This window comes from Chenopodium album, chromosome 16, assembly GCF_948465745.1.
Source record: "Chenopodium album chromosome 16, dcCheAlbu1.1, whole genome shotgun sequence".
Taxonomy (NCBI): Eukaryota; Viridiplantae; Streptophyta; class Magnoliopsida; order Caryophyllales; family Amaranthaceae; genus Chenopodium; species Chenopodium album.
In genome coordinates, this window is record NC_137849.1 from 49,517,152 (window position 1) to 49,532,080 (window position 14,929).

The 14,929-nt window shown below is 35.1% G+C and overlaps 1 protein-coding gene and 1 pseudogene across 1 annotated transcript; one reads left to right on the forward strand and one right to left on the reverse strand.

The window, feature by feature from the left end:
* Positions 1-5,600: 5,600 nt before the first annotated feature.
* LOC145586881 (calcium-transporting ATPase, endoplasmic reticulum-type-like) lies at positions 5,601-10,661 on the forward strand. Its single transcript, XM_081643839.1, has 8 exons — positions 5,601-5,968; positions 6,297-7,858; positions 8,002-8,123; positions 8,203-8,481; positions 8,571-8,954; positions 9,112-9,221; positions 9,316-9,544; positions 9,796-10,661. Exons 2-8 carry the CDS (start codon positions 6,373-6,375, stop codon positions 10,360-10,362), a joined length of 3,177 nt encoding a protein of 1,058 aa, XP_081499965.1. The 5' UTR covers positions 5,601-5,968; positions 6,297-6,372; the 3' UTR covers positions 10,363-10,661.
* Positions 10,662-10,968: 307 nt separating this feature from the next.
* Positions 10,969-12,708, reverse strand: LOC145584501 (pentatricopeptide repeat-containing protein At5g08510 pseudogene; annotated as a pseudogene).
* Between the last annotated feature and the right edge of the window lie 2,221 nt (positions 12,709-14,929).

Sequence of the window (14,929 nt, forward strand, 5' to 3'; positions counted from 1 at the left end):
AATATATAGGTAAATTATAGTATAGTGTGAGAAGGTATATCAAAATCTAATATTTTGTCACTTCCATATTATAATAAGGTTCATACCAAAGTATAAAAAACATTGTTTTCCTATGTAGTGACCAAACTTAGGTTAAGTCATTACCTAATCCACAAACAAGTTCGAGAAAAGCAAATTACATAATTACATTTATCGGATCAAACAGAATGCGACCACTTCATTGTCTACAAACTTGATACTCCTTGTTCTTTGACAAAATTGCACAATTTGAGTCCACATAAAACAAATTTCGAACCATTTAAAGAGGAATTCCTTCTTTACAAATACTTATGAACAATATCAATTTTCTAACAATATATAATTATATTATATATTTTTTTTGACAAAATATAAGTATATTATGTTAGAGTGAAAACGTGTATCATAATTTAATTTTCACTCTAGTCCATAATATAATAAGGTTAATTCCATAATTTAGAAAAGATTATTTTCTTATGTCATGACCAATGATAATTTAGGTAATTACCTAACCCACAAACAGCTTCGAGAAAACTTGAGTACATTTAACAGATCAAACAGGGGTTGCGGTAGTTAAAAACATGCGACTAACTTCATCTTCTAAAAACTTGACACTCTTTGTTCTTTGACAAAACTGCAGAACTTGAGTCCACATAAATCATATTTTCAAACCATTTATTCCAAAATTCGTCATTTGCAAATAATTATAAATGCGATTGTTGTTGAGATTTTTGTATGAACGAAAACCTAAAATCAAAAAGTGCAAAAAAACAAAATGCAAAAACACAATTATTTTCGAAATTTTATCACGATTTTAGCTGGGATATGCGAAATTATCAACGATTAACATTGAATTCGGGAATGGGGGGCTAATCTAAGGTATGATTGATGAACGATGATGAATGAAGAACGATGAGCGATGAGCGATGATGAACGATGATGAGCGATGATGAACGATGAACGATGAACGATGATGAGTGATGATGAACGATGAACTATAAACAATGATGAGTGATGATGATCGATGATGAAATTTTTTGATGTAAATCATGAATGAATTTAATTTTATGATTTATAATTATAATTACAAATTCGAAAATTTAATATTTATTATAAAAAAGTTTTTCATAATTTATAAATATGTATTTCTAAAAAAAATACACGTATTAAAAAGAATACAAAAAAGAATACAACTTTAATACATTATGGACATTAAAAATAATTCAAATTAATAATAAAAATACAAAATACGGCCCAATCATATTTTGCCACATCAGCAAATTGTGGTGTCATTTTTAAAGAATGACATTGTAGAATTTTTATATATTCTCATGCATGTTTGTTTCAAAAAAAAAAAAAAAAAAAAGAATTATCATGCATGCAAATCACCTATAATACAAAGTATAAAGGTTTTTAAATAAAAAAAAAATATTTTTCAATTATTTTTAATTCGATTTGTTTTTTGAAACAAATCAATTAATTAATACTTCGTAAAAAGCCATATGACATCTGCAAATGAAATCTAAATTAATAAATACATAAAATTGAATCAAATTAGGGTTTTCTTCATCAAAGCTACGATCATTGAAAAGATCTTGCACTATGGTATATCTCTCGCACGCATCGCTGGAATATACAACCTTTTTGGAGAGACAGTCTACAATTTGTTATAGCCATAAGGATGATTTTTATCTGATTCGCTTGCATGCATTTGAAAACTTGACAACCGTTGCAATCTCGAACAAATCTTTACCAACGAACTGATATTAGGGCAAAACATGATTACCTTTTTGATAAACCCTAACACACCAACAAACTCTAAACATAAACAAATAACTAAACTAATAAAAACTAACCATTCCACTATGGAGACACTCCACCACAGAGAGGCGGATCTTTTGATTTAATAAATCTATACTCCAAGACATTTTAAATTCACCTCTTGTGTGAATGATGGGCCAAATGTCTTCTTGCTTGCAAAATACAATTAGCCGCGAACAAGATAACTATAGTTGTAGATTAGTCTTACTTGAAGTACTTAATTACTTCACTTGTACTATATTGTACGTACGAAATATGTCAAATTATATAGAATTCAAAAATTAATTAATTAATTGTAACTCCATAGTCGTACCACCGATTAGTACTAGTATATGATAATAATACTCCGCATATCAAGTTTCTCTGAAGCTGCCTTTCATTTGATTGTAACTGATGAGTGTCAAAGGTTGTTCGACTTGTGCCACGCTGTGTCAGTGAGAAGGAATAAAAGAGACTTCTCTCATTAATCGAAGCAAACATCAAACTTACTTTATCAGTTTTTGCGAGTCTTTTTGCCCTCGCTTGCTTAACATCTAAAGGATACGTAATATATTAGTCTTAAATGGCCCACAATTAGAGGTGTCAAAAGCACACCCGACTCAACCCGATCCGAAACTGATCTGAAAAAAATCCGATTCAAATTTGGACTCACGTGGACATAACAATTTAGTATGACTTAAGTTTATAAATTTGCCCGACTCGACCCGACCATATCAGACCCGATTCAATCATCCGAATTGACACCCCTACCTACAACCTGTGATACTTATAGCTGGGTATGTTGATTCACATTAATTACACTTAGATAAAATTAGGAAAATTTGTCAGAAACAACCTTTTAAAGTGTCCACTTTACTAAAAACAACCTTTTAAATTTTTTTTTGCAACTTCAGACCACATTATAAAATTTTTTTATCAAAGACAACCAAATGCTACTTTCCGGCGTTGACTCTATTTTTCCCGATGTTGACCATTAGTGTGCAACGCACATGACCTCGTATATTGCTTAATACACCAATTTTCCTCCAATTCACTCGTACAAAAAGAGGGATGAAAGAGAAGCAGGGATTTTAATAGGAGTTAATTGGAGGGGAAAAGGGGTGTATTAAGCAATATAGGAGGTCACGTGACTCGCACACTCGTGGTCAACATCGGGAAAAATAGAGTCAACGCCTAAAAGTAACATTTGGTTGTCTTTGATAAAAAAATTTTATAATGTGGTCTGAAATTGCAAAAAAAATTTTAAAAGGTTGTTTTAAATAAAGTGGACACTTTAAAAGGTTGTTTCTGACAAATTTTCCATAAAATTATTTGAACTTATTATATCGTATTATTTTAGTAATAGATAAAATACTTGGCTAGTTAGCTATTATAAACCTCTATCATGAGTAATATTTTGAGATAATCAAACTTATTTTGTTTGGAACAAATAAAAATATGGTGAACATGTATAATATGAATTTAATTGCGAGACTAAATTTTTTTTTTTTTTTTTTTTTAAGGGTAAGAAAAAAGAAAAACATTAGGAACCCCTTCTCACGAGGGGTATTCCTAATGCAAAGTGAGACTAAATTATAATCACCATGCATGAACATCCAAATTATCTCAGTTGGCCTTAAAAACATGTATTCTACAATTTGAAAAGGCCTCTCAGCTCGCATGATGATAGAGTCTATAATAGTTAATACTCATACTCGTAAATAATATTCCAGTGTAATCAAATACGGTTATCCGGAGTACATGTTAAGATACCAGTGGATGGGATAGTTGCTTGTTAAGCTCTTAACTACAATACTACTTTATTTTCTTTTATAGTTTACCCGTTACACTGCACAATGTATAGTATGAAATTAATGGTTTGAGTTTCCTAAAAACAAGTTGTGGATTAAACCAAATTAGACCATAATGACTTCAGTCAGATCATTTTATGACTTTGTTACAATCAGAACACATTATTTCAAGTATATATGCAATGGCTTATTGCAAAAAAGAATATAATTATGGAAAATTTGTCAGAAACAACCTTTTAAAGTGTTCACTTTATTTAAAACAACCTTTTAAATATTTTTTTACAAATTCAGACCACATTATAATTTATTTTTATCAAAGACAACCTAATGCTAGTTTTCGGTGCTGACTCTATTTCTCCGATGTTGACCAAGAGTGTATGAGGCATGTGACCTCATATATTGCTAATTACACCCCTTTCCCTCCAATTCACTTGTACTAAATCCCCTCCTCTCTCAAAATAATTTGTCACTTTGAAGGGTTTTAATAGGAGTTAATTGGAGGGGAAAGGGGTATAATTAGCAATATATGAGGTCACGTGCCTCACACACTCGTGGTCAACATCGGAAAAATAAAGTCAACGCCGAAAACTAGCATTAGGTTGTCTTTGGTAAAAAAAATTTATAATGTGGTCTGAAGTTGCAAAAAAAAATTTAAAAGGTTGTTTTTAATAAAATAGGCACTTTAAAAGGTTGTTTTTGACAAATTATCCTATAATTATATACTCCCTGTTCTTTAATTGCAGAAGACTTTACTCAAAATCTCAATTCTATTTGCTGATGCATACTCTGCATTAAATTATGCTAATTCGCATTACTTGGTCCAAATTGTGTATTGTAGCATATACGTATTTCCTGATATTGACTAAGGAAGTTTCCCGGAAATATAAACAATGGTAATTAATTACCAAGTATATGAAGTTGTTAAAAAGCGACTTGAGATCGATGAGTTGAACTGTAGGCAGCAAAATTTGTTTCATTGTTAATTAAACTCATAGATATGGACACTCGTACTCTTTGTTTTGGTGTAGAGAGATTCACAATTATAAGTACGTGATGGGGATATTTAATCACGTTTAAGGGTGCGTTTTAATTATTAGATTTTTTAAAAAACATTTTCACTTATTTAAACTAATTTACACTTACTGAAATAAGTAAAAATAAGAGCAATTGAACAGGGCCTTACATACCATCTTTTGTTACTTCAAAATTCAACTTGACATTCATGAGTCATAGTTTTCAAATAGACCAAATAAAAATAATTAGTTTAAGAGTTGATTTTTCAAATTAGCATATTAAATTTATCACTATTTTAGTATAAATCAGGAAACAACAATTACAAACTCTTAATTATTATTACTTTGTCATAATTAGTACTTCTTATATGCAAAATTACATACATAAAGATTTGTGGGAGGGAGTCTTAGATGTATCAACTTTGTCCCTTATATCTAATTATGAAAGAGATTACAACATGTTAAGAAGTAATTTTCATAATATATGTCGGCTGAACTTTATTTTGAAGAGATTTATTTCTTAATGCGGGTTTCAAAGCAAGTTAAAAGAAGAACATTGCATTAATTTGTATATAATAAGAAACAAATTATCAAATGTCTTATTAATTCTAAAAAGGACACAAGGATTTGGTACTTCCAATTTGAAAAAGAATGATTTTCCTCCAATCCAATATTATAGGGTTGTCAAGCAACCATCCAATCATTAATTAAATCCAAAGACATAAACAACTTCCTTTTCACCCTTCTAAAGTGCTGCAATTGGTGGCTTGGTGCCCTTAAATTATTAATGTCCAACTATCTTAAAGACCAAAAGTACAACTTCATTTTATATTCTCATCTTTCTTGTGATAATAATGTCAACACTATTATGGAGGGTATTATTGTCAATTTAGAACATGCTTACCAACTTTTTCAAAATTTAAACTGAATTTATTTTTTTTAAGAAAAACCATTACTCCGTTACATGAAACACACACAAAAGCTAAAGTTCAAAGAAACGAACCATCCTCGACAGTTCCTAAATCTAAAGATTTTCCTTTTTTATTTTTATTTGAATTTTTGTTCTTTCTTACGAGTAACAAATTTTACATTTTTTTTTTATTTTTTTTTCTTATAACTTCATCAGAATGCTTTGTATGCAAGCTACTCTATGACATAGAATCACTACCTAATTCTTTTAATCCTTTTTTAAAAAATTAATTTTGTCGTTGCTTTCATTATTTTTTATACCTTTTTTTTTTTAATGCTATTTATTGGTTACAAAATTTTCCTACGAGTATTTTGTTGGACCAAGTAAATTTCCATGGTGTTTCCTCTGTTTTCCTGGTAAGTATTTTCTTTTTCTCTCTCTTTTTTTTTTGTCTTTACTAGAATTGTGTAATTGTTGATTTCTTTTATGGGATTTATTCATATTTTGTGAATTTATTTAACATAAAGTTGTAGACTTTTCCTTGATTAGCAAAGTTTAGAATTTGAATTTCAAAGGTAATGTTAGTTAGTTATTATGTTAATACGACTTTTATTGGTTTGATTATGACATAAAAACTGTTTTTTGACTGAGTTACGTTTTTGGATTCTTCACTTTGGTTTGGTTTGACATTATAATCATCACAAAGACAGAATTAATTGATTAATTGTATGAACATTAATGCAGGAGAAAAAAAAAGATGGAATTTTAAGAAGTGTAAGTTAAGAAAGATCGAGAATCTTTGTTGGGTTGTGAGTTTGCAATGGTAGCAATAACATCAATGGAAGAAAAACCATTTCCTGCTTGGTCTTGGTCTGTTGAAAAATGCTTGAAAGAGTACAATGTCAAACTAGACAAGGGTTTGGGTAGTTATGAAGTTGAAAAGCGAAGGGAGAAGCATGGGTGGAATGAGTTGGACAAGGAAAAAGGGAAGCCTCTATGGCATCTTGTGTTGGAACAATTTGATGATATGCTTGTAAAGATACTGATCACGGCCGCGTTTATTTCTTTTATACTTGCTTATTTATATGGCCGGGAGTCCGGTGAGACCGGTTTTGAGGCCTATGTTGAGCCTTTTGTAATTGTGTTGATCCTTATTCTTAATGCCATTGTTGGGGTATGGCAAGAGACTAATGCAGAGAAAGCCCTTGAAGCACTGAAAGACTTGCAGGGTGAGTCTGCAAAGGTTGTAAGAGATGGTTATGTTATCCCGGACTTGCCTGCAAGGGAGCTAGTCCCGGGTGACATAGTTGAATTGCGAGTGGGAGATAAAGTTCCTGCTGATATGAGAGTTGCTGCCCTGAAAACCTCGACTTTGAGGGTCGAGCAAAGCTCATTGACAGGAGAATCTATGCCTGTTCTGAAGTGCACTTTGCCTGTTTTCTTAGATGACTGTGAATTGCAGGCAAAGGAGAACATGCTTTTTGCAGGCACGACGATTGTCAATGGGGCTTGTCTTTCTATTGTTGTTGATACTGGGATGAAGACTGAGATTGGGAAGATTCAGACTCAAATTCACGAGGCCTCATTAGATGAGAGCGAGACTCCCTTGAAGAAGAAGCTCGACGAGTTTGGTAGTAGGCTCACTACTTTTATTGGAATTGTTTGCCTTCTTGTTTGGGTCATCAACTACAAATACTTCCTATCTTGGGATGTTGTGAATGGATGGCCAACAAATTTCCGATTTTCTTTTGAGAAGTGTACGTACTATTTTAAGATAGCTGTTGCCCTTGCAGTAGCTGCCATTCCTGAAGGCCTACCTGCAGTCATCACAACCTGTTTGGCATTAGGCACAAGGAAGATGGCACAGAAGAATGCAATAGTTAGAAAGCTGCCTAGTGTAGAAACCTTAGGCTGTACCACCGTTATTTGCTCGGATAAAACAGGCACTCTGACAACCAACCAGATGGCTGTGACCGAGTTCTTCACTCTGGGAGGAAAAACTACAACTTCCCGAGTTTTTAAAGTTGACGGAACCACATATGATCCAAAGGATGGAGGAATAGTGGACTGGAATTGCTATAATATGGACGCAAGCCTCCAAGCTGTGGCAGAAATATCTGCTGTCTGCAATGATGCTGGGATTTTCTGCAATGGTCGTGCTTATCAAGCCACCGGTTTGCCTACTGAAGCAGCACTTAAGGTATTAGTTGAGAAAATGAGTGTTCCTGATGCTAAGGTGAGGAACAAAATCCGTGACATGCAGTTTGCTGCAAACTATATGATCGATCGTACTTCAGTCAAACTAGGTGAGCAGTTTGTCTTCTTGTTCTATTATCTTTTTCTTTTACTTTAATTGTAGTTGCATGAATTACAGGAGTGGCCTCCAACAACACTACAGTAGGGTCTTAATTAAATAGAGTAATATTCATATAAATCTCTTCATGGGCAGTTTGCTGTGACTGGTGGGCAAAGAGGTCGAAGAGGTTGGCAACACTGGAGTTTGATCGATTTCGCAAGTCTATGAGTGTCATTGTCCAAGAACCAACTGGTCAAAACCGTCTACTTGTTAAGGTGAGTTACACCAGCTGCTAGCCTATAGTTTCTCATTTGCTGTAAACTTTTCCTGAAATTAAAAGCAAGGAGTTCACAGGGCGCTGTTGAGAGTTTATTGGAGCGCACTTCACATGTTCAACTAGCAGATGGATCAATGGTTCCAATTGATGAATCCTGCAAGCAATTGTTGCTGTTGAGACAGTTTGAGATGAGCTCAAAGGGATTGAGATGTCTGGGACTGGCATACAAGGATAACTTGGGTGAACTTTCTGATTACTCCAATGCAAGTCATCCAGCCCATAAGAAGCTCCTTGATCCTGCTTGCTACCCAGAAATTGAGAGCAACCTTGTTTTCGTGGGAGTTGTTGGTATAAGGGTGAGATTTCCTTTTCACATAATGATTGTCCTCCGTAGTTAGTGCTTCAAATTCTTCCCTTTACTCTTCTAAGGCTTAAAATGGAACAGGATCCACCTCGTGAGGAAGTGCCACAAGCAATGGGTGATTGTAAACAAGCAGGGATCAGAGTGATCGTCATTACTGGAGACAACAAGTCTACAGCTGAGGCCATCAGTCAAGAAATTCAGCTGTTTGCTGACAGTGAAGAACTGAAGGGAAGAAGCTTTACTGGCAAAGAATTCATGGCACTTTCCTGTTCAGAACAGATTGAAATTCTTTCTAGACCTGGAGGGAAGGTTTTCTCTCGTGCTGAGCCTAAACACAAGCAAGAAATTGTTAGGATGCTAAAGGAGAGTGGAGAGACTGTTGCTATGACCGGAGATGGTGTCAATGATGCTCCTGCTTTAAAACTTGCAGACATTGGAATTGCAATGGGCATTTCTGGAACTGAGGTACACACATTCTTCTTCTTTTTGCCCAGAAGGAAATTGCAATTTATTGAACTCTACATTGAACTTCACCTCATTCTTGACACATCCAATTAAAAAAGACATCAACTCCATCTATTTTCATATTTATGCACTAAAACTAAAATACGCAATGATCCAGGTGGCAAAAGAAGCTGCAGATATGGTGCTGGCTGATGATAACTTCAGTAGCATAGTTTCTGCTGTTGCTGAGGGTCGCTCAATTTACAACAACATGAAAGCTTTCATTAGGTACCATACAGCTGCGCATCATATTAACATCTACAAGCTTTATCTTTGGATAATTTATCAATGTTCAAATCCCTTCTCATTTGTCTATGTGCAGGTACATGATATCATCCAATGTCGGTGAGGTTATATCCATATTCTTGACTGCAGCACTTGGTATTCCAGAATGTATGATACCAGTACAGCTTTTGTGGGTAAATTTGGTCACTGATGGCCCACCTGCTACAGCCCTAGGTTTCAACCCTGCAGATGTAGACATCATGCACAAACCTCCCCGCAAAAGTAATGATCCTCTAATCAATTCCTGGGTTCTCTTCCGATACCTGGTGCGTAGTCACAAACTATTTCATACTTCGATTTTTCTTACTTTTCTTTTCACTAATCCCTTTCATAAGGGATATTCTCTTCCCTAAGGATCTTTAAGAGTCTTTATCTTAATAGCAAAAGGGACCCCTACTAGGTTACTGATGCTGCCACTCCTACTCCCTGCATCAAAAGCTGCAGAGGAGCGAGGCCATATGTCATGAAGGATGCAAAACTTCCTTATGTTTTACTGATGATCTTCTCATTGTACCAGGTGATTGGGTCCTATGTTGGCTTGGCAACAGTCGGAATTTTTGTCTTATGGTTTACCCAACCTTCTTTTCTGGGTATCAATCTCATAAGCGATGGCCACACACTCATACAAATGTCTCAGCTACAAAACTGGGGAGAGTGCTCATCATGGTCAAATTTCACTGCTTCCCCATTCACAGTTTCAGGGGGGCACAGTATAAGCTTCACAAATCCATGTGACTATTTTTCAGTTGGTAAAGTGAAGGCAATGACCCTTTCACTTTCTGTTTTGGTGGCAATAGAGATGTTCAACTCTTTAAATGCCCTCTCTGAAGACAACAGTCTGATCACAATGCCACCCTGGAGAAACCCTTGGCTGTTGATTGCCATGTCTTTCTCTTTTGGGCTTCACTGTCTCATAATGTATGTTCCCATACTGGCAAATGTGTTCGGTATAGTTCCACTGACTACTGCTGAGTGGTTATTAGTCATCATTGTTTCTGCTCCAGTGATCCTTCTTGATGAAATTCTCAAATTAGTAGGAAGGAGTCGACGAAAGATTTCAAAGGTGAAGGTGAAGGCAATGTAAGCCTTTTGTTCTGGTGCAATTTGGGAACTAACAGACGGAAGCCCTGCAATGGATATGAAAAGCATGGCACAATATATATAACTTTGTTTTTCCATATGATTACGTCCGGTAGCATATGTGTAGATTTAGATTCAGTAGTACTTGTCCATGTACATTTTAACAACAAAAGAATGTGGTTTTTTTTTTTTTTTCCTTTTTTTTCTCTATTTACTGCCTTTTACAGGCAAGTTAGCATAAAGTGAACGCTCAATGTTCCAAAACTAGCATTTATAAAAAATGCCTGAGTTTTTTCAGTGATATTTCAGCTGTTGCATAATAAAGCTAAAATACAGTGGTGATGAGTTATATTTACCTGTGGACAGTTGTATTAAAGCTCTACTTGCATATGCTTCGAGTTACAATGACAAGTTTTACACTGCATACCAGCCAAAACTATCTGATCCATCAGAGGTCATGATTTCTTCCTGGCTTCCATTTGTATTTGAAAGACCAACGCCCTTATGTATGTCCATTGAAATTGTCAGATAAATGCCCCCCCCCCCCCAAAAAAAAAAAAAAAAAAAACAACTTTGCTGTATTGAAATTTATGAAATTATGCAAGAGAAATTAAGCATCCTTTTCAATATCATCTCCACTCTTCATTATCTCATGGTATACATTTTCCAGCACGGTGTATATCTCATATGACTTTGGATGTGATTTATCCTCTACAATAAACATATGAATTTGATCTGCCTCTTCAATACTGCTATAGCCAGCTGCTTTTATAATTTGGCTTCCCTTCATCATCTTCCTCAGCTTTGCCACCCCATCCCATCTTTTCACTGAAGCGTAAATGTTAGATAGAATGACGTAATTCCCTGAATTCCACGGCTCAAGCTCAAAAAGTGCCTCTGCTGCCTTCTCTGCCACCTCGACATTACAATGGAAACTGCAGGCCCCCAAAAGGGTGCCCCATATCACAGAGTCAGGCTTCATTGGCATAGTTTGTATAAGGTTATAAGCTTCATTGAGCTTCCCTTTACGCCCTAGAAGATCAACCATACAACCATAATGTTCTAACCTTGGAATAATACCAAACTTATCCTTCATTGATACAAATAATTCTTGGCCTTTAGCAACCTTGCCACCATGTGTACAAGCCATTAAAGCCGCAACAAACGTTATAGAATCGGGCACCATCCCTTCTCTCAACATTAAACGAAACAAATGAAGAGCTTCTTCATGTCTTCCATGTATAGCAAAACACATCATCATTGAATTCCAAGAGCACAGATTCTTCCTGTCACGAATCTCATTGAACAACTGCATTGCCCTATCAAGTTTACCACATTTCGAATACAACTCCAACAAGGCATTGCAGACAAACAGATTATCCAAGTAACCGTTTCGCCTCGCATACTTCTCAATCCTTTCTCCAACCTCCAATGCTCCAAGATTAGCACAAGCTGGAAGAACACTAGTTACACTCACCTCATTAGGCTCCAACCCTTCTTCCTTCACCATGGCCAAAAAAGTGTTTAAAGCATTCAAATACTGCCCGTTTTGAGAATACCCAGATATCATTGTAGTCCAAGAAATCACATTTTTCAAAGGAATTAACTGAAACAATTTCTCTGCTTCCTCCATCTTTCCACACCTAGCATACCCAGAAATCAAAGAATTCCAAGAGGGTGTATCTTTATATTGCATATGATCAAATTGATTACGAGCATATTCTAATAAACCCAACTTAGCATACATATCAACCAATGCAGTTGTTGCAAATACATCAAATTTAAACCCAGATAAGATGAAATGAGCGTGGATCATCCTGCCAAGGTGAGGAGAGCAGAGCGAAGCGCAGGCGGCGAAAATGAAGGTGAAAGTTTGAGGATTAGGGGAGCAATGGCGTTCATACATTTGGGTATAGAGGGAGAAACATTGTTGTTGAGGACCATGGCAAGCGTAAGCTTGAATAAGCTTGTTGAATTGGATGGTGGTTGGTTGAGGAATATGGTCGAACAGTTGGTGTGCATAAGAAATGTTGGGGATTTTGAGGAGCTTTTTGATGAGGATTTGGGCGTAATCGAAGCCATTTCCGAGGGAAAATGCGTGGATTTGCTTCACTTGATTCATAACAAAGCTGTGATTTCTGGCATATCTTTAACTTATACGGAGTACCACCATCGGCAGCCAATTGCAGGGAAGCTGACTTGAGTGTGTTTTGTTTTGATTCATAGCAAAGCTGTGATTTCTGGCATGACTCTTTTGTACTCCGTGTTTGATACAGTAATTATTTTTAGAATGTCAGTTTAAACAATAAAATATTGACGGAATGTACTTCATAACCCTTATAATTAGAATGATAACTCAAATCTAATTAAGTAATTATAAAATAAAAAAGAAAAGATTGATTGACAAAGTAAATTATTTCCCGACTGTCAAAAAAAAAAAAAAAGTAAATTATTTTTGTTAAACCAAAGTCAAAATTGCTTGATATATTTCGTTAATAGAGTTATATAGCTGACTCATGTCCAACTTTAAACCATTTAGATTACTTGACTTGTGAATTTGTCATGTGTTTTTATCTCCTATGTTTATATACAAGTCCTATAATTAGCCAAAAAAAAAAAAAAAAAGAGACTTAAACCCTAATTGAATCCAAAGACTGATTGATGGTTAATTTAGAAAATGAACATTGAACATTGGAACACCACTAAAACTAATGCACGCTTTCTGTTGAACTATATGTGTTGCCTTGGCTGATCTCAGAAAGTTTCAGAAGTTTTCTGCTCCAGCTCAGCTTATTTCTCCACGTCAGAAAGTTTGTTACAAAGTCATAACAGAATTCTGTTATGATTCTGTTATGACAGCAGTTTCTAGATTAATTTGTTTCCAGTATATATAGAGGTTATGACCTCATTTTTATGTATTCATTACACACAAAAAATACTTTCTCTCATTAATTAAAAACCCCCTTTCTATTTAGCTGATAGTTTTTCTCTCGTTTTTCCTGTGTTTTTCCTGAGCTTAATTTCTGCTGATAATCAAAAATAACATGGTATCAGAGCTTGCAGAAGAAGTTTTTCGTTCGATCAACAGCTTGATTGTTCCTGATTGAATCTGCTGCATTGCTCAGGTGTTTTCTGATCTAATTCTCGATCATTTTGATTGTTTTTCTGATTCTGGAGATGTTTGTTTGATTCTGGAGATGTTTGTTTGCTTCTGGAGATATTTGTTTGAAGATCTGATGATATATGATCTTGTTTAGCTGATTTCTGGATTTCTCAATTTGTTCTTGAGTTTTTGCTTCCTGATCCTGTTGATTTATGCATTTTTCTTCTTCTATTCGTTCGAAATGGCTGGAAACAATGTAGTTTTACCTCTGAATCAAGATCCTTCAAGCATCTTTTACATTCATCCTTCTGATGCTAACTCTGCACAGTTAGTTTCCTTCAAGTTTAAAGGAGAAAATTATCATGATTGGAAGAGATCAATGATGATCAATTTATCTGCAAAAAATAAGCTAGGTTTTATTACTGGATCAATTCCTAGACCTGATAATTCTGATTCAACACAGCTTGTTGCCTGGGAAAGGTGTAATGATCTGGTCTTATCTTGGATTCTGGTTAATCTAGATCCTGTAATTGCTAAGAGTGTATTGTTTATCAAATCTGTTGCTGATGTTTGGAAGGATTTGGATGATCGTTTTGGTTTTGCTTCTATGGCACAAGTTTACTCTCTAGAGCAGAAATTAGTTGATATTTCACAAGGATCTCAGTCTGTTTCTGAGTTTTACACTGAGATTAAAACTCTATGGGATAGGATCAGTGATGTTCATCCTATACCACATTGTACTTGCAACAAGTGCACTTGTAATCTGACTCAGAAGATTTTTCAACGTGAGCAAGAGAAAAATCTACTTCAGTTCATGATGAAGTTGACTGAACAATTCTCTACTATTAGGGGAAATGTTCTTATGATGTCTCCCTTACCTAAGGTCTCAGAGGCATACAGGATTTTTGCTCAAGAAGAGAGGCATAAGGAGGTTACACAGCTGAATTCTCACTCTGAATCTATGGCTTTTGCAATAGACAGGCGCAGGTTCAATGATCAGAACAACAGGAATTACAGACAGCCTAGCAATTCTTATAGTAACAATTCTTCTATGAACAAGCAGTCTTATTCTGGTAATAATTTTAAGCAGCAGAATTATTCTGGGAACAAGAGGTTTGAGAAACCTGGTTCCAGGTTCTATTGTACACATTGCAAGATTCCTGGACATAGCATTGATAGATGCTTTGAAATTCATGGGTATCCACCTGGTTTTTCTGGATTCAAGGACAGAAAAATTACTGCTGTTGGTGCAAGTGACATGGATGATAATTCACAGGATACTGACAGAATTGCTTTTGACTCTCTATCTGCTGAAGAATATAGATGCTTCTTGGACACTGTTCCTAGAAACAAAGACAATCAGAAGACTGAAAATCCCAATCATGCTGCTATGATGACAGGTAACATCTGTCTCATTTCTTGTTCTAATGCTAATTGGCTTTTAGACAGTGGAGCAACAGATCATATC